The sequence below is a fragment of the Lagenorhynchus albirostris genome, chromosome 6 (genome assembly GCF_949774975.1).
Source record: "Lagenorhynchus albirostris chromosome 6, mLagAlb1.1, whole genome shotgun sequence".
NCBI classification, from domain to species: Eukaryota; Metazoa; Chordata; class Mammalia; order Artiodactyla; family Delphinidae; genus Lagenorhynchus; species Lagenorhynchus albirostris.
This window is the reverse complement of record NC_083100.1, coordinates 46,349,611-46,371,143: the sequence shown is the minus strand read 5'-3', so window position 1 is coordinate 46,371,143 and position 21,533 is coordinate 46,349,611. Positions and strand designations below refer to the sequence as shown.

Sequence of the window (21,533 nt, the reverse complement as noted above, 5' to 3'; positions counted from 1 at the left end):
TCAGTCATCACTTCTTCCCTAGCACCTACCAGAGTCTCAGGCACATAAGATATATTTATTCAATCTTTATCAAAGGTTAGTACAAGGAACAAAATCACATTAAAGAGCTGTTGGAGATATGAAATCAAAATGTATTTATGGATATCTTTTGTACATCATAAACATATATACAAATGAATAGAAGCTATCACTTTGTTCAGTCTCTCATTATTAACAATGATGAGATTTTATCACTAATTTACTAATTTACCACAAAATATTACTTTTAAGAAAGAAATAAATCTATAATAACGATCACTACACAGTCTCCTCCTTGTTCTATTGTTTTATTGTTAAAACAGTTGATGCTTGAACAACACAGGTTTGAGATGCATGGGTTCACTTATACAAAATGTTTTTTTCAGTAATAAATACTATAGTACTACATGATCTGTGGTTGGCTGAATCTGCATGCAGAACGCAGGACCTAGAGGAATCATGGATACAGAGGGCTGACTATAAGTTATATGCGGATTTTTGACTTCACTGATGGTTGGTACCCCGACTCCTGCATTGCTCAAGGGTCAACTGTATTTTATTTTTAGACACAGAACTTTATGGGATTAGAACTATCTTCTATTACCCAGATCTTCTGGTATCCTGCTTGACTAGATTCTTACTTTGGACTCATCTGAGAAGTTTTTATTTGAGGAATAAAGGCAAGAAGGAGAGAATGACTGAAACTTCAGATGTTTGTACTTTCCTTTTCCTTCTCATACTTTTCCCAGACAAAGGGTGACATCAAGGTTCATAGAGAGTTGTATCTATACCATTTTGCTCCTTGCAATTTTTCAGAGGTACTTCAGTATTTAATATACAGTCTGAGAAAAAAGAGATCTTCCTTGCTAAAGTGACTTTATTTTTTGGACTAAGATTTTGGAAAAATGTCACTTCAATAAAAACTGATTTTTCTACAAGATGGAGAAAAATGTATTAAATTTTTGTATTAAAATTGAGAGCATTGACTAGCTTAAAAAGATGAATGCTTTTAACATTTTACCTGTAATGTTTGTATGTTCTTCACCTTCCTCAGGAACAGCATTAAGAGGGGCAGAAGCACAACTAAGCAGCAGACATACAGAAACCAAAAAAATCTGTTCTTTCTTCATTGCGTCAATCATCTCTGAAATACAGAACACAGATATATCTAATAAATAAAATGTTAATGTGGATTTATATACAGACTAGTAGGAACTTTATGCATACCTCCACATGTAAATTTCTATGACATTTAATGTGTATTCTCATACATTTCTGTCCACAAATTCCATGAGTCATATTTAAAAAATGTGTATTAGCATTCAATATTGTAGATACACATACTTTCAGTGCATATAGCTAATAATGTTCAAGTACAGAGGTCATATTTCAATCTTGAAAATATACATTAAAATGGCAATAACTGAGAGACATGGGTAATCCTGATCAACATGACTAAGTATGTATTAAGAACCATTTACATTCGCAATTCTATTTGCCACATCTTTCTCATAACTATTCTTTTTTGAGTCAGAACTAATTTTACTTTAATTTTTCTTGCATTTTTCTATTATTTCTTTTTTTGTTGTTTTTTTTTTGTTTGTTTGTTTTTTGCGGTATGCGGGCCTCTCACTGCTGTGGCCTCTCCCGTTGTGGAGCACAGGCTCTGGACACGCAGGCCCAGCGGCCACGGCTCACGGGCCCAGCCGCTCTGCAGCACGTGGGTTCTTCCTGGACCGGGGCACGAACCCGTGTCCCCTGCATCGGCAGGCGGACTCCCAACCACTGCACCACTAGGGAAGCCCTCTATTATTTCTTTAACGCAGCTTTCAATTTCTGATTCCTCTTTCCCTTTACTCCCATTTCAAAAAAGAAACACATTTCCAAATTTTCATCTTTGTTTCCTTTAAAGTATGTTTCTGTTTTTATAACCAATTTCCTAACCAGGTTTTCTATGAGATTGCAAACAGAACTGTTGAAAAAGAAATTGTCTAACATTCTAGCAGTCCTTTGTCCCAGTTCTTCTCCCTCAACTTAGGGAGTTATCTGATTCAAAAGAGTTTCATAGAAAAGTGACTTTAAGTGATAAATCAACACATTTACTCTCTATAGGAAACAGATTTCAGCAGGAGAGTGAGACTTCCTGTTTCAAAATTATTTAAAGATCAATAGCAAAAAATAATGGAAAAGCACATACAAATTTTTTTCTTTAAGGCTATTTTTCCTTTGGATTCAAAAGTGGAAGGAAATGTGTAATGTTTACACAGCACGGGAAGAGAAAAAGAAGAGAATACATGCACGTGTTCAGCCACTGATGCGATTGGAATCAGGAAGGAAAGAGCAATGTTATCAGTAAACATTCAGAAATGCAGGAACAGATATTCCATCAAAAACAATTTAGAGAATATTCTGTTTATGTCTATAGTGGATCACAGCTGCAATATACATCATTAAAGTGTAGTCATAATAAATAATAAAGTAATAAATGGCATTTGCTTTAAACTTCATTAAAATCACTAGTGAAATGTATAACCCATTTTCTCACACTTTGGAAATGATAACACATTTTTGAATTTTAGTCAGTAGCAGTGTTACAAAACTCCTAAATCATATCATAAAGTATTTGAATTCACAAATATATATGTATTTAAATGTATGTACAAATATACATATACACTGTTGACCTTTGACCAGCATGGATTTGAACTGCATGGGTTCACTTATACATGGGTTTTTTTCAATAGTAAATGCTATAGTACTACACGATCCACGGTTGCTTGAATCCTTGGATGTGGAACTGCTGATATAGAGGAATTGTGGATATGAAGGAATTGTGCATATGGAAGGCCTAATCAGAATAGTGTGACTACTTTTCTTCATGGACTAGATTCACATAGCTTCAGTATGGCATTGATAGTTTTAGTTTGGAAGTGTCCCACCACTGGACCAATATGTTTGAGGTGGAGAGCTACAGGAGACTAGCACAGATTTGGTGGACCCTAAAAAAAGTCAGGGGTCAGGGAATAGGAAAATGTCAAAACACTGCAAATCTTAATGTAAGTATATGAGTTTAAGGGTGGAGTGGACAGGTGTAGCTCCCAGGAGGAGTAGATTATTGCTTCCAGAAGAAATCAAGGGTGTTGGACAGAAAACACTATGAGTATGCTCTATAGAAAGCCATAGCTAATTAATGACTGACACAGAACTTGAATTCAAGTGAGCAGATTGCTAGTTCAGTACTTTTTCTTCTCCACAATGTTGCCTCTGAAAAGTGACCAAAACCACTAAATATTTCAATTTCTAAGAGCAGTGTGGAAGACTGATTTGGGTGTGCGTGCCACTGAAAAAATAGTACAACTTGTTATAACATTCATAAAACTGTAATTTGTGGAGATCAACTAGAGTGAACTGATGTAATTATATATATTATTGTAATGAACTTATTTTTAAATTTCAAAACGCATAATTACATTGTAAAATGACAAACAAGATAACAAACCTGACCTGAAGCTATCCAGTGATTAACACACTTCTTACACATCCTTGTACCTTTCTGTACTCTATTGTCTTAAATAGCTGGCCCCATTAAAAATATGTATTACCCAACCTGGTATCATACACAAAAATTGATTCAAGAGAATTCAACCATCTAAATGTGAAAGATAAAACATTAAATTTTAGGAGAAAAAACATATGAGAATATATTCATGATGAGGTTGGCAAGCATTTTTGAATCAAGATATAGACAGCACCAATTAAAAATAAAATACTGATAATTGGATTTCATTAAAATCAAGAACTGTTCAACAAAGGAAGCACCCTTAAGATACTGAAAAGGCAAGTTGTGAGGAAGTATTTGAAATTCATATATCTTAAGATTATATATTGAAAATGTATAAAGAACTACAAATAAATATGCAATTAAAAATGAATCAGGGCTTCCCTGGTGGCGCAGTGGTTGGGAGTCCGCCTGCCGATGTAGGGGACACGGGTTTGTGCCCCGTTCAGGGAAGATCCCACATGCCGCCGAGCGGCTGGGCCCGTGAGCCGTGGCCGCTGAGCCTGCGCGTCCGGAGCCTGTGCTCCGCAACGAGAGAGGCCACAGCAGTGAGAGGCCCGCGTACAGCAAAAAAAAAAAAAAAAAAGGATTAAAGATTGTACAGGCACTTTTCAATAGATTATATATATACAGCCAATAAGCATATTAAAAGATGCTCAACATCATTACTCATCAAAAAATACAAATCAGCACTGTTATGAGATACCACAACTAAAATTAGTAAAAACTGACAATACAAAATGTTGGTGAGGATGTGGACCTTTAACACTGTTGGTGGGATTATGCTATGGTCTGAATGTTTGTGTTCCCCCCAGTCCTTACATAGAATTCTAACTCCCAAAGGTGATGGTATTAGGAAGCAGGACCTTTCAGAAGGGATTAGATCATGAGGGATGGGATATGTTCTTATAAAAGAGATCCCACAGAGGTCCCTTGTACCTTCCATCATGTAAGGACACAGCGAGAAGGCACCAGCTATGAACCAGGAAGAGGGCTTCACTCTTGCTAAATCCTCTTTAATTTATGATCTGTCATCAGAAGTTATTTAAGCAAGAATATATTACATGAATGTGTTGAGTCAGTGACTAGTTGTGCATAATAATATGTTAGTCACAAAGGGAGATTTAAAAATCTAGAGAAAGCCTTGACCCTTAAGGAATTTATGCTCAACCAATTGAATTAAATACAAATGCAATGTTAAGTGCCAAGATGAATTGTGAGAATATCTTTGCATATACCAGGCACATAGTAGTGGACAATAAATATGTTAAATTATTTACCTTGAATAAAAATAGTATTTATACATTAGGGCAATAAACTAGAAATTATAATCTCAACTCTGCCAGCAACCTAAGTAACCTTTGGAAATTTACGTTTCTGAACCTGATTCATAAAATGCTTGACTTGGGCTAGATTGTCCTTAAATTACATTTCAGTTCTAAAAATTTATGCATTTGAACTAACACATTTTCCTCACTTTGCGGAATAACATAGTTATGTCATATAACTTACATTTTATAGTCACTTTAATGGTAATTTGCAGCATCAATTTTAACCTTTTTAGTCAAGGTATGTTCCTCGAATACCAGTTCAGCAAGATGTTATTAGTTATTATATTTAAAAAGTGTTCATAGATTAATATATATTTATATCTAAGTTTAAAAATTTATATAGGTTTCTTAACTCTAGGACTTTTAAAGAATGCTTAATGTGGTAATGTGCAATAGTATCTTCTATGGGAGATATAGTAACTGCATTTCCAAATTTATATGTCAATGGACTATTTTCCCATAAAATATTTTTGGAAAATATCTTGAGAGATAATATTACAGATAAGAAAAAGTCAAGAAAAAGTCAGTAGGTTTTCTGAGCTAGAAAAATATTAAAATGTATGATATGCTTTGTGCATTAATAAAATCCAGCATGTATGGAAAGATGTTGAGAGGGAAAAATTATAAGTGGAATTAACAGCTAGAATGTTGCAGATCAGATTGAAATTATGAAAAGGGAGTTATCAGTGGAACTACAGAGAAAGGGGCAGGTATTTTGAGTTAGTATTGATAAAACTGAGTCATTGAATAGATACAGAATATGAAGGTCAGAGGATTCAAGTATATCCTGAGTGAACTGTTGTGTGTTAGTCGCACAACTTGGTAAATTAATGTAAATATTGATTGGTGTACATATTAGGGACAAATTCGGTCAGGACAGATTACATTTGAGGTTATGTTTTCTAAGTGGAACAGTATAAGGGCAGTTAAAGACACAAGGCAGGAGATAGGAAATATTTTGCTGTAGCCCCATCATCATCATCATCATTAGGGAGGATCATTTTGACAAGGGAAAAGGTGTCCAATAGGTCATTCCCAGCTCCCCTTTCAACTTTATTTCCTGTCAGTTTTTTCTGTAATTACTCAGCTTTATGGATACTGCCTACTAATCCCTTGGCTCCACTGAAGCTGTTGATTCTTGAACATAGCATATTCATTCTAGGTTTAGTACTTTAAATTTGTTATTTCCTGTCATGGGGGCACTCTTCTACAAGATCCTGGAATGACAGACTCCCTTCTTTTAGTTAGCACACTTGTCAGGTATCCTCTCTCCAAAAGACCTTCTTTGAGCACCATATTTAAAAAGTAACAACCACCAGTTCCTCTATTACTCTCTATCTCAATAACTTGAGGGTTTTTTTTAAGATTTTTTTGTCTTTTCATTATTGAATTGTAGGAGCTCTTTATATATTATGGATATAAGTTCTTTGCCAAATATATATAAATATTCTATCTTGGTCTATCTTATCTCTTCAATTTTATATGTATCTTTTGATAAGCACAAACTTTTAATTTTGATAATTTCAATTTAAAAAATGTTTTAATAGCTATAACTATATCCACAGAGTTGTATAAACATCACCACAATCAATTTTAGAATATTTTCATTACCCTATAAGGAAATTCCCCACCCTTTAGCCATCACCCCCAGCAATTTTCCCATCCTCACGTTCCTAGGAAACCATTAATATAATTTGTTTCTATATATCACCTAATTCTAGACATTTCATATAAATGGCTTTGAGTCTGGCTTCTTTCATTTAGCATAATGTTTACAAGGTTAACCCATACTGTAGCTTATATCAGTACTTAATTTCTTTTTTTAAAACTTTATTTACTTTATTTATTTTCGGCTGTGTTGGGTCTTCGTTGCTGCGTGCAGGCTTTCTCTAGTTGCAGTGAGTGGGGGTTACTCTTTGTTGTGATGAACGGGCTTATTGTGGTGGCTTCTCTTGTTGCTGAGCATGGGCTCTAGGCGTGTGGGCTTCAGTAATTGCAGCACACGGGCCCATTAGTTGTGGCTTGTGGGCTCTAGAGCGCAGGCTCAGTAGTTGTGGCACATGGGCTTAGTTGCTCAGCGGCATGTGGAATCTTCCCAAACCAGGGCTCGAACCCGTGTCCCCTGCATTGGCAGGCAGATTCTTAATCACTGTGCCACCAGGGAAGTCCCAGTACTTAATTTCTTTTTATTGCTAAAAGTATTCTATAAATATACCACAATTTATTTATCCATTCATCATTTAATGAACATTTGTGCTGTTACTACTTTTTGGATATTATGAATAATGCTGCTATTAACATCTGTGCATGAGTTTTTGTGAGGATATATGTTTTTATTCCTTTTAGGTATATACATAGGAATGAAATTATTGGATCAGATGATAGTTCTGTTTAGTCATTTGAGGAACTGCCAAACTGTTTTCCAAAGCAGCTGCACCATTTTACATTCCTAAAAGTAATGACTTGCTTTGTTTTTGGAATAGCACTTATCACCACTTACATATTTATTTGCATACATAGTCACTGTCTCTCCACCACTAAAGCATTTTCCATTCTTAGCATAACATTCACAATTCTATGTTCTATACCCAAAATAATGACTGACATGAGGATAAATAAATGAATTAATATGGATAAACTTTGTGAATTAAAATATGGTTACAATATGGATCATTAGATATATCCATACAGTTTTATTTATTTCTACCAATCCCACCAAAAAATAAAGACATTAGAATCAATGTGATGGAATGTCCATTTATCCACATTTATTTTTCTAATTGTGTCTTTTGTATTGCTTATTCCACTTTTCTGGAAGTATAAAATATTATAATTGAAAATTTTGTTTAAAAAGAAAAATTTCAAAGAAAATGTAAAATGAATAGAGTAGATTTCTATTTGTAAAATTTTGCTTAAGTGATAGGTAATTTGCAACTCAAAGAAAGAAGACAGGGTGATTACTTAAATCCAATCAAAAGAGATGGTGAGTGTGTAGGAGAAATGACTAAAGAAAGGTGTGCTTAGAAAAGAGGTAATTAGGTGAAAGAAATGTATTATTTATTACTTCACTATTTATTTATGATATTAATATTCTTGAGAGGGTATGTGAAAGAAAGGCAAGTGGTCTGTGTGAATCTAGTAAGTGAGGAGCAAAAATGGAAAGGAAAAATGAAGAACTTTGAGGTTTTCACTTGTTGAGGATATGAGCTCATCTATGAACTTCACATCAACTATAATACTCTTAAAAATCCTATCCTATATGAAATATTACACCCATGTTAAGAAAACTGAAGCTCAGAAAGGGAATATAATTTTTCCAAGTAGAATGAAACTGAGCTAATATTTGCACCTATATCTGTGTAACTTCAGAGCTCAAGGTCACATCACCATACCAAGCTGCTGTCCCAAGAATTGGTCAATCTGTCTCAGCATTGTCTAGAAAGCACCCTACCTCCAGCTGCCTTCAAGGTTATTCTGGTTTGCTTGACAAGTATATTACTGTGGTAGAGGTGGCTATATCCCATATGGAAACCAAGAGCCATCAAATCAATCCAAGTAATGCCCTAAGTAACATCTCTCTCCCTCCCTCCCTCCCTCCCTCCCTCGCCCCTTCCTCCCTTCCTTTTCTCCTCCATCCCTCCCTTCCTTTTGCATGTTTAGTGGTTAAGAGGAGGGATCTGGATTAACACTGTGATATGAGCTGAACTGTGTCCTCTCCAAATTCATATGTTAACGTCTTAACCCCCAGTACATCGGAATGTGACTGTATTTGGAGACAAGGCCTTTGAATAGATAATTAAGGATAAATGAAGTCATTGGGGTGGGTCTTATGACTGATGTCTTTATTAAAAAAAAGAGAAAGCAGACACAGAGAAAGACTGACTACCTATAAACCCAGGAGAGAGGCCTTAGAAGAAATAAATCCTGTTGACACCTTGATATCAAACTCTAGCCTCCAGAACTGAAAGGAAATACATTTCTGTTGTTTAAGCTACCCAGTCTGTCATACTTTGTTTATGGCAGTTCTAGTAACCTAGTACAGACTGTAAAACTTCAAATACCAGTTCTGTACCTTACTACTTATGTGAATTTGACAATATATTTATCCTCTCTTTGCCTCTATTTACTCATTTATAGACTGGGTATTTTACTAAAACCCATTTCAGAGGGTGTGAGGATTAAATGGAAAGGTCATTAGATTGATGACTAATACAATAAATTTTAGCTATTATAATCATTTTAAGTAATCTTTGACATCATTTTGGGTGTACTGTAAAAACGGAAGCAAAATATTTTGCTTATTCTTTGTTGAGCTATATTGAGCTTATTCTTTGTTGAGAATGTCATCTCAGACTCTGAAAATCTAAACAATTGAAAATATAGCACTGATTTGTAAAGACCTTAGGCCCAAACTGAGAGACATTTTTGTGATAATTTGGTTAGGTATGGGAGGTTTCTTGGGCTACAAGTTGTAAGATGAGGCAGTACAGATCTTAATGTAAAATGAATGTTTTTCTAAGAATCCAAGTCCATTGGAACTAGAAATATGTTGGCAATTTGGCTTTGGTGAGAACAACTCAAAGGAAATGGCAATGGATGTTGATGTGGATGAGAACTTGTGGCAGGATTCAGAGCAAAAAGCTCACAGGTAATGGAAGAGACCAACAGTAGGCTGGAAGGATAGCATTAAATTTCTTTCTTTTTTTTTTTTTTTAATTTTGGCTGTGTTGGGTCTTCGTTGCTGCGTGCGGGCTTTCTCTAGTTGCTGCGAGCGGGGGCTACTCTTCGTTGCAGTGCGCAGGCTTTCTCATTGAGGCAGCTTCTCTTGTTGTGGAGCACGGGCTCTAGGCGTGCAGGCTTCAGTAATTGCAGCACGTGGGCTCAGTAGTTGTGGCATGCGGGCCCTAGAGCGCATGGGCTTTAGCAGTTGTGGCTCATGGGCTCTAGAGTGCAGGCTCAGTAGTTGTGGAGCATGGGCTTAGTTGCTCCGCTGCACGTGGGATCTTCCTGGACCAGGGATCAAACCCATGTCCCCTGCATTGGCAGGCAGATTCTTAACCACTGCACCACCAGGGAAGTCCCCAGCATTAAATTTCTAATACATCATTTTGGGAAAGGCATATAACAACATGTAGGCAGTTATTACTCTATTTTATCATTAGTTTTGGGGTACACTCTTGTTATTTTATCATCTTATAAATTTATCTGGAAAAATCACATGTTGTGTTTACGTGTATATTATCATCATGGTGCTTATATAATTTAAACTTCCTAGTTCAGATTTTCCTTATCACATATCACTAAACTTTTTCTTTTTTAAAATTTTACTATTAATCTCTAAGTTCAATGAGTACTTTGCCACGTCTAAAAGAAATTTCATGTTGGCTGCTTATTTATTTGCAGTGTAGCAATGAAAGACAGGAGAGACAAAACCTGACAACCAAAAAGAAAGGAAAAATGTAACTTGAAAAATAATTCCAATTTTCTGCTCAGCAGTGGCAATGTTGTTATCCTCTTGGTGTTTAATACTTCCCTCCACTCAATTTGGCTGAACCCTGGGGGGGCTGCCCACTAAAACCTAGTGCCTGTCTTTATCTCTAACCTTCGTGCTTTCTTGGCTGTTTCTCATTTTGGGTGAGTTTGCAGTGCCCTAACAACAAGGATAATGAATGAAGAAAGGTAACATGAGAATAAATCTACAGTAAGGGGAGGAAGACAAAAAGCCCTATCGGTATTCTTACAATTTTCTATTTTTTTTTTTTTAATGTTTTGAAGTTCATTTTTTATAAGTAGTATTTTCAACTGAAAATTCCCAAATATTCACAACAATTAGAGTCTGGAAATGGATTTTTGTTAAATATATTTCTCACTAGACTTCCAACACTTGTTCCTGAATAGAGTTACTGAAATTGCATAATCTCAGAGATTTGAGAGCCAGATTTTTCTCAGGAAAAGAGTATTTTTCTAAATAAATACATTGTGGAAATACAAATGTTTGGGCAGTTTCCCAAGAGAGATCTAAGGCTGTGTAACTGCACGTTTGCCACATAGCAAATTCTAACAAGTCAGTACAGAGCCTTATCTCTTTATTAACTCCCCCCTCCCCCCCTCCCCCCCATCTCACATTACTGAGGCATTGAGTCATCACTATAAGCATTATTTTGGTATCAGGATTATTTATCTATGACCTACAATTAAAATTAAGATCAAATTTCCTGAGGCTCTGGCTGTATGGTATATTCACCACATTTATTTTAAGAATGATAATAGAAGTACAAAGATATATCATTATAAAACATTTGTATTTTGTAATGATTTTTTTTTTTGAAGTGGTTTCTTACCTATTAGGTTACAGTATCTTTTTTTTTAATGTATTTAAATTTTTGGCTGTGTTGGGTCTTTGTTGCTGAGTGCGGGCTTTCTCAAGTTGCGGCGAGAGGGGGCTGCTCTTCGTTGCGGTGAACAGGCTTCTCATTGTGGTGGGTTCTCTTGTTGCAGAGCACGGGCTCTAGGTACGTGGGCTTCAGTAGTTGTGGCACACGGGCTCAGTAATTGTGGCTCGCGGGCTCTAGAGCGCAGGCTCAGTAGTTGTGGCGCATGGTCTTATTTGCTCCGCAGTATGTGGGATCTTCCCGGTCCAGGGCTCGAACCCGTGACCCCTGCATTGGCAGGGCAATTCTTAACCACTGCGCCACCAGAGAAGCCCCAGGTTACTGAATCTTGATAATAATGCTGTGTAGCCAGTGGGGCAGGTATACTGAATTTATATTAGAGATGCATGGTTTGTTTTCCAACCTCATATGCCCAGGTGGCTAGTAAGTGACAGAGGAAGGATAGGATCTCAAAGCACAGTTAAAATAAACAAGATTTGTGGAATAGAGACCAAATCCAATGCAGGAAACTATAATTAAATGTATTAATCACTTAGTCTCTCTCTGTTTATTTCTTTTTGCAATATACCTTTATTGTGACTTGAAGACGATGATTAGGCAATATCACCGTGGGAACTACCGGATAAAAATTGATTTCTCAAAATAATTGATTTCTCTGGTTTGCTAATCCTACAAGTACAATTAACTGACCAATATAAGTTTTTACTGTGATCATTACTGTAATTTTTGATTCAGTAAGTTGCCGAAATATTTTCTATTCCTAGCTTTAGCTCTACACTTCATTAGTAATTATATTTATTACTGTGTAAATATTTCCACATCACTCTATCCATATATATGGGTAGCTGGTTTTTGGCCCAAGCCTTAGAGAACCATATTAGAGAAGGGAATAGGTCATAAACCTTAGAAAACTTAGGTGTTTTCCTCTCATACCTGGGAAGAGGATACAGAAGTTCACCCATCAGTCAAAGCCTGAATGAACAGATTAGAAGAAGTCTACACAAGGGAACATCTAAAAGAGGTACTTGAAAAATCTGTTAAGTAACATATTTTCTCTTTTTCTCCCAAACTTTAGAAGAAATAGAAACCACATATACACGCATTTTAAAAAATCTTGGCTAAAGACTAGAGTTGAAAAGAGCAAATTCCTATTTTATTTAAGCCCCATTTCAAACATGTAATTATAGTCAGCTCTTGAAATATCTGGGATAAATTTTCATATTGTAGATTAAGTCTTTGTTTAGATTTTCTCTCTAGATGCCTGCTTTTAAGCCACCTTATGTTTTGTTTTTACCGTGGGGTGGTGAAATTACAGTTTGTCACTTTAAGGATAATAAATCATAATGTGAAAAGCAGTTTCCAATAATGAGCCTTAATTATTATTTCTTTCTCATTTATATTTCACACTCTGTCTAAGATAATGTTGTTAACTTATCCTCATTTGATAGAGAAAACAAATAGTGGTTCAAAATGATAAAATAACTTTTCTAAGAAAACAGCTTGCAAGTGATTGTGCAGATGTACTAATTCTAAAGCAAATGCCTTAGTTATTGCTTTATACTGTCAAATTAAAAAAAGTTTTGGTAAAAGAAAATTTAAATATTATTAAAAATTATATTTACACATTCCTCTGTGGATTGATTAGTGTGATTTGTTGTAATAAAAATGGTTAAGTCAAAATTTGAAAAAGACACTACAGATTTGATTAAGGCAGTCATCATAGAATGGAACCATGCTCCAAAGCATGTTGGCAGTGTAAGTTTTTTGGAACTCTGAGCATGCAATATTATAAAAGAAGTTTATGTTGATAGGCCAGCTAGTAAAAAATGGGTGAAAGAGCCTCAATGCTTAAGGTAGGCAATCATCAATGACCTAGTCCAGGTTTGAGGTCTGGCAAGAATGCTGAATTAGACCTCGTTCAACGTAGTTTTTCTTTCCTATCACTTCCAACCAGCCAACACGGCTTGAAATGGATCTTTGTCAGGTAAGGATACAAGTGATTTTGTGGATAAAGCTCACAGGAGCTATCTTAGTCTACTATGGCTGCCATAAGATGATACCATGAACTAGATGGCTTAAACAACAGAAACAAATTTCTCACAGTTCTGGAGGGAAGTCCAAGACAAAGGCATTGGCAGAATCAGGCTCCTGGAGAGAGCTTTCTTCTTGGCTTGCAGAAACCACCTTCTCTCTGTGTCCTCAAGTGGCCTTTCTTCTGTGTGTGCATATATAGAGAGAAGGATCTCTCTCCCTTCCTCTTCTATAAGGTCACCAATCCTGTCAGATTAGGACACCACTCTTATGACCTCATTTTAACATTAATTATCTCCTAGAAGTCTTATGTCCGAATACAATCATATGGGGGGTTATGGTTTCAACATATGAATTTGGGGTGGGAGGGACACAATTCAGTTCATAGCAGGAGCCCTCCTAGTTTCTTAAGAAAGTATCTCTAAACTTGGTGAGTAGATTTGTTTCAGAAGCAAGGGTCACTTCCCTTTTGTCATTAGGCTGTGGGAAGAGATACATCAGCCCTAGAGTTTGCTTTTTAATGTGTAAGCCGATTCTTTTCTTTCTGCACAATTATAGACTACCATGTTCTATTTCTTGTTGCTTAAAAATTAAGCCTGAGGCAGGACTGGCCATGACCTGCCACATTCCTATAGGAAATGTAGAATCACCTATACTATAAGGATGCTTAGTATCCAGTTCTCTCAATTTATGTGCTTTTGTTGGGTTTTTGTTGTTATTTACTAAGAGGGGACGTGTTCTGAGAAAATTGTTCTGTATAATCTCTTCTAGGAAGGTGTCTCTTAAAGTTCACAACAAGAAGGAAAGACTTGGCAGGTAAAACAGACCCTCACTGCCTAATCCCTTCTCTGCTTCATTCCTCAACTGTAATCACAAATCGTATGTTCCAGAGCAGAAAGCACTGCACTGTATGTCAGTCCTTATAACTTGAAATTAGAGAATAATTTTTACTCAGCCAGTTAGTTTTCTGGGCTATGAAAAGTTTTATTTTAAGATTGGACTTTTTTCATAATTTTGCATAATAAAGTTTATTAAATTATCCTAAGGGCCTGAAAACTAAGTATGTACCATTTGCCGCAAGATATTAGGAAAATGAGAAGTTATGATTACTCTTATGGAAAAGGATGTAGAGACACTCCCAACTGCAGCAGAGAGGAAATTCTGTGGTAAATCCCTACTCACAGGGTCTTCCTTACCTCTCCACCTCTGGAATCATGCTCTGATTCAATCTCATAAATGCTATGGATATATTGGTTCTGTATCAAATCTCTGCACAAATGGAGTCTTTTCAGAATCCTGCCTTGAACACTGAGACAAAACAGCTCCATGATTATGTTCCATTTCCCTTCATGTTTTTTTTAAATCACTGCACTTATCCCTATGTAACACATTTGCTTACTATCTGTTTTCTCTGTCCTTAAAAGCGGCAATTATATCTGTTCTTTCTCGTATCTAATAGGAGCTCAATAAGTGTTTATAGAACAAATCAATGAATTAAGAGTTCTGCAAAAAAGAAAGTAAAAAGTCACTGGAGAAATTTAAAACAAGTGTATAAACTAAAATTATTTAAAACTAAAAAAAAATTATTTAAAACTGTATGAATGAGAGGGAACATAATGGACTTCAATTATAACTTAATCCTCTACTAGAGATGACAATAAGTATTCAACTAATTATTTCTTCCTTTTCTCCACCCTTACTTCTAAGAAAACCTGCCCATATTCTCTACTCATAAAGTCAGCTCTCCAAACTCCTATTGAATGGATAATAATGAAGTCACATTAGCATCTGGCCACTGCTGACTTGCCAAGGGGTAGACATATACACAGAGTCAGATGATTTGCTGGTCTATAGAGAGAGGTGTGGTGTAGACTTCCAGAGAGGGCCAAATAACAAGAGCTCACTAGAGAGGCTGCAATGGTGATCTTAGTTGTTCTTTTTTAAAAAAAAATTATTTATTTTTTATACAGCAGTTTCTTATTAGTTATCTATTTTATACATATTAGTGTATACATGTCAGTCCCAATCTCCCAATTCATCCCACCACCAACAGCCCCCCGCAACCCAGTGATCTTAGTTGTTTACATTCTAGTCTCTGCCTTAGCTCATGACTGTATGTTCTCTAAAATACCCCGTGGTCTATCAAGGAATTCCAATTGTGCCCTTGAGGTCTTATTATATGTGTTGTTTATTTCATCTAAATGAATCTTGTTTTATGACACATAATTAAAATGTGATATATTTTATTATCACCATAATTGACATAATGGTCAATATCTTTTTATTTAAAAAAGTCAATAACAGAAAAGTAAATATATTTAAGGAATTTTTTCTATGTGTATTTTGCAACAATTTAGTTATAATTTTATGATACAAATTTAATTTTTTCATTCAAAAATATCTATAGTATATTCTTTTAATATAACTTTAAGACTATAATAAGCTTATAAGTTCTAGGTACCTAGAAATTTTTTTTTCCCATCTTTACAATGAGAAAAATACAAAAAATGTTAACAATAAAACCATCCAGAAATTGTCTATTTAATTTGTGTCTGATGCCATTTAGAAAAAAATGTAGTTTGGTTTTCATCTAACTGATATATCTGTATAAATCTAAAGTAAGCATTCTATGGTGGTTACTAGAGCCTGAGGGATGGGGAAATTGGGGAGATGTTGTTTAAGGGCACAGACTTATAGCCAGTAGATAAATAAGTCGTGGAGATCTAATGCACAGCATAGTGATTATAGACAACAGTACTGTATTATAAACATCAAAGTTGCTAGGAGACTAGATCTTAATTGTTCCCACCACAAAAAAGAAATGATAATTATGTGATGTGATAAAGGTATTAGCCAATGCTATGGTGATAATCATATTGTTATGTATAAATATATCAAATCTATACATAATGCACTTTAAATTCACACAATGTTATATGTCAAATATATCTCAATAAAAAAGTAAGCATTCTATTTGGTATTATTGAGATAGTATGAATCATAGGTAAAATTTTACTATGACTATGTATTATTAACTATAATAGATTTAAATAAATATTTTCATCCAAAGCAGGAGAGTTTTAAGTATTTGTAAGATACTCATTGGAGCCACGAAATAAGAAGCTCAATATGTAGACATGGAGCTTAGGGTAGACGTCTCTGTAGAGACAGAAATGTGAGAATCAAGATAAAAATGAAAATTACTCTGTGGAGTTCTGAGGTTGATTTGATTAACAAGTACTTAGGTAGCATGTGATATGAAGCAGGTGTTCTGAATGATTGTGCAAATATTAATTCACATAATCCTGACAGTGACTCTATAAGGTGAGTGTGAAGATGGGGAAGGAACACCCTATAAGTGAACTGTGGAGAACAAGGATGAGGGAAATAGGTCTAAGAAGAAGATTAAGAAATAGACAGGGAAACAAAAGGAAACCTGGGAGGCTGTAGTGACATAGATGCTAAGGAAGTGAATACTTCATAACATTGGCACAAGTTGACACAGAGCACAGAGCACAGAGGGTTCAAGTACAAGAGTTAAAAAACATGCATGGGGTTTAGTGACAGTGGCATTATCAGTACCCTTGCACACTGCAAAATAAAATTTGGTACAGTGGTGGGGGGCAGCAACTGGTGACCTGAGGAAGGAATTGGAACAAAGGCTGTGAAAACAGCAATTGAGGATATCATTTTATAAATCTATGCTGGAAAGTAAGAGAGGGTGTTTGAGGGATACTTTTGTGGAGGGCTTAGTTTAATATAATTCTGCCACTAGAGAGGAAGAGACAAAAGCTAAAAATAAAATAAATAGAGACTGAGATCCTGGACACAAGTAAAGAGGGTCTAACCTTGGCCTGAAGAAAAGAGTAACTTCCATTGAAATGAGGTTTTCTCTGTGGGGAGAGAAATAGGACACATTTTTCAGGGGTGTGTGTGTGTGTGTGTGTGTGTGTGTGTGTGTGTGTGTGTGTCTTATGATGGAGCTGTTGAAGAGTAGACAGAAAGTTGAAGATTTTCGGACTTCCCTGGTGGTGCAGTGGTTAAGAATCTGTCTGCCAATGCAGAGGACACAGGTTCAAGCCCTGGTCCAGGAAGATCCCACATACCATGGAGCAACTAAGCCCGTGTGCTGCAACTACTGAGCCCACGTGCTACAACTATGGAAGCTCACACACCTAGAGCCTGTGCTCTGTGACAAGAGAAGCCACCGTAATGAGAAGCCCATGCCCCGCAATGAAGAGTAGCCCCTGCTTGCCACAACTAGAGAAAGCCCATACGCAGCGATGAAGATCCAACACAGCCATAAATAAATAAATAAATAAATAAAAGAAAATTGAAGATTTTCTTGCTGTGATTCAGTTTTCTATGTGAAGAAGAGGCTGAGATTTTCTGTTCAAAATGTCAAGAAATAATGGATTTTTAAAAATGTGAGGGTTTGCCATTTTCTCCAGGTAAAATAAAATGGCATATCAAAAATCTTAAAGGATTATGGGCTGCTGGAATCCCAAACTATAAATTCATAGTAATTTGTGCCTTCAAAATTCAGTGCTCTTTCCCTCCATATTCAGGAATTAAACTTTTGAAGGATTCAGAGTTGGATTTTATCAATTGGACAGAGATAAAGGACAAAAAAGGCAGGACTTTGAGTAGTGTTGGCAAGGGGAAGTATATGAGTGGCTTATTATTTAATCGTCGACTAAAAATTTTTCCTAAATGTGTACTTTCTTTGTTAAAAAACGTAGATAATACTTTAAGGTACTGATATGACACTTGGGAATTTAAAAATATGAAAATGACTAAATGCACAATCTTTTTAAGAATAGAAATACTACATTTTTAAACAATGTAGGTATGCAACATTGACAATTATTAGATATGGCAGCACATCCATCCACCAGGTATAATAGTATACAAAGTTAAATTGGTAATGATAATGACTAGAAGATTAAGAGGGGACTAATCATGGTAATATAAATTTTAAAAGCTGTATACAAAAATATATGTACACTTTAAGATAAACTAAGCAAAAATTGGTGTTTATACAGAAAAATATGCTTTAATAAGGGAAATTAGGTCAGTGAGATTATGGATATATTTTTGTCTTTTTTTTTTAACTTTGTAAGGTGTTGTTTCAGTCATCTCATTTGCTTATGCAACAACAATTCTGTCACTTTTCATTGATAGATGAACTGAATATGTTCATATGTCCAGTTCTCAGGGAAGGATAGCCTATGCCCACCTAAGGAATAAATTCATAAATAATAAACTCTTCATTAATCTACATTAATCATGGTGATTCCATTTCCCTTACAGACATTGGTTTAGATATTTTTATTTCATAAATCTCTGACCAATGAGATGAGAAAGGAAGTATGCTATCTTCCAGGGCTGGGGAACTTTTGAAAAAGGTCCTTATTCTAAATGGAGCTACATGGGAGGGCACATAATATTTCCTTCCACTTGTTTTGTCTGTATGTGATGCCTATGACTGAAGCAATCATCTTGTAATGTTGAGAACTATCCCTAGATAAGGATGACCTGCTGTTAGTGATGGAAATAAAAAGATGGAAAGCACTTAGATCTGTGTTGAATTAACAAATCTTGAAGCATCCTCTGTACTTTGTATAATGTGAACTAGTAAATGGCCTCATATTTAAGCTACTCATGCTATGGATTTTGCCTTCTAGCAGCCAAATGTAACCTGACAGTTATTCTGCTGTTTTTATTTCACAAACTGGCTATTAACCAACTTTTTCAGCATTTTTGATTGGAGAATGCTTGGAGGATGGGAAAATAATATCATTACTATAAAGCTCAGGTCAGAATCCCCTTTTCTTATCATTAAAATTATTTTGGGACTTCCCTAGTACCACAGTGGATAAGTCTCCACACTCCCAGTGTAGGGGGCCTGGATTTGAACGCTGGTCAGGGAACTAAATCCCACATGCATGCTGCAATTAAGAGTTCACATGCCACAACTAAGGAGCCTGGGAGCTACAACTAAGGAGCCTGCCTGCCGCAACTAAGGAGCCTGCCTGCCGCAACTAAGAAGCCCAGCTGCCGCAACTGAGACCCGGTGCAACCAAATAAATATCAAAAAAATTATTTTGCCCTTAAAATAATGCCTGATGTTTTGCTTTATAAAAGTCAGATTTTCAGATTATATTCTAAAACTACACCCAGACTAATGATAAAATATGGGAAACAATGAAGCAAAACACTCTGAACCTGGTAAGTAAATTAATATTGGAACACAGTAAAATACAACCAAAACAACAACAAAAACAAGCCTCCCCAAATAGTTGCAGACTATTCACTCTAATCATGTTTACTAAAAGATTGGCCAATCCTTCAGGAAACATCTATTGGATTTGGCTCTTGTTATAGGAAGTCATATTTCTGGAGAACTGCTTAATGTGGAATTCTTTAATGTTAGCAAATATGTCAAATCACAACATTTATCTGTATTTTAGATTGTGACAATTGCACTGATAAAAAAGTTTTACTCTCTCTCTCTTTTGGATATGAAGTGGTTGTTAGGTATGATTTTATAAAGCAGGGAAGTTTCCTCTAGGAATGAAATGTTAAAAGCTGTTTACTGTGTAGGTCTAATTTCTTGTCATTTGTAATACTATGAGAAAGAAAACTTAAAAAAAAAAAAATCCCAGAGAAAAGAAATTCGCTATGCCAGCGAATATCTTCATGTTACACCAAATAGCATACAACATATGTAAACTAAGTTTATTTAAAAAATTTTAAAAAGCTGAAGTGAAGGGCAATGTCATAGAATTATATACTGCTAGAGATATAAAAGACTACAGGGAGGGCTTCCCTGGTGGCGCAGTGGTTGAGAGTCCGCCTGCCAATGCAGGGGACACAGGTTCGTGCCCCGGTCTGGGAAGATCCCACATGCTGCGGAGCGGCTGGGCCCGTGAGCCATGGCCGCTGAGCCTGCGCGTCCGGAGCCTGTGCTCCGCAACAGGAGAGGCCACAACAGTGAGAGGCCCGCGTACCGCAAAAAAACAAACAAACAAAAAAACCCAAAAAACTACAGGGATAAGTATCTAGACTATCCTGTGTTTTTTAATGAGGACACTGAAGCCCTGAAACTAATTTTTTCTCTCCAAAGTCTTACATTTGCATATTGACAGAGCTTCAACTCAAACACAGGAATTGTGACCATCCCCAAAAAGGGCAACTGCAAGCTTAAGAAAGACCCACTATTTTCATAAATATCTTCTTCTTTCTTACTTCCCCTAAAGTGAATTTCAGATTATTTACATTCTCTAGAAATTAGCAATTCATCAAAACATAAGTAGGGGATTTTTATTCTGTTTTGGACTAAAGTTCTATAAGTAAAGTAAGTCAAGAAACTCACCAATTATTTTTTTAAACTTTTGTGTTTATATTTTTAAGAGGAAAAATAATCTCCCTCTAAATAATAATAAGGAATATTAATTCTTATTACTAGCTAAGAGAGAAGAGTGAGAGAACTGGATGTGGAGAAGGAAAATTGAGAAGCAATAAGAGAGAGCGGGAGAGTAAAAAGATAATTATAAAGTTTAGTGGAAATGTAGGGAGTTCCCTGGTGGCACAGTGGTTAAGAATCTGCCTGCCAATGCAGGGGACACAGGTTCAAGCCCTGGTCCAGGAAGATCTCCCATGCCATGGAGCAACTAAGCCTGTGCACCACAACTACTGAGCCTGCACTCTAGAGCCCGTATGCCACAACTGCTGAAGCCCACATGCCCTAGAGCCCACGTGCCACAACTACTGAGCCCATGTGCTGCAACTGCTGAAGCCCACGCTAGGGCCCATATGCCACAACTACTGAACCCACGTGCTGCAACTACTGAAGCTCACATGCCTAGAGCCCCTGCTCTGCAACAAGAGAAGCCACTGCAGTGAGAAGCCCGTGCACCACAATGAAGAGTAGCCCCTGCTTGCTGCAACTAGAGAAAGCCCACATGCAGCAATGAAGACCCAATGCAGCCAAAATTAATTAATTAATTAATTAATTTTAAAAAGAATAGTGGAAAAGTAAATATGTAAAAATATTTCTGAAATTTGTAAGAAAGGTCCAAAGAGAGTGTATATATTTTACTAAGAAAAATACAATGAACAAAGGAAAACAAGATAGAAATACATAATAAAAGAAATAATACCAAAGATTCTTCCTTATATCGTTGCCCATAGCTAACA

The 21,533-nt window shown here is 36.0% G+C and overlaps 1 protein-coding gene across 2 annotated transcripts in view; it reads right to left on the bottom strand.

Annotated features, from left to right (window-relative positions):
- The window catches only part of TFPI (tissue factor pathway inhibitor), a 66,880-nt gene that overhangs the window by 34,504 nt on the left and 10,843 nt on the right, over positions 1-21,533 (bottom strand). For both annotated transcript variants that reach the window (XM_060152475.1, XM_060152476.1), the window contains exon 2: positions 1,040-1,162. In XM_060152475.1, coding sequence (XP_060008458.1) covers positions 1,040-1,160 — 121 coding nt within the window. In that variant the 5' untranslated portion in view covers positions 1,161-1,162. The remainder of the gene's footprint in view (positions 1-1,039; positions 1,163-21,533) is intronic.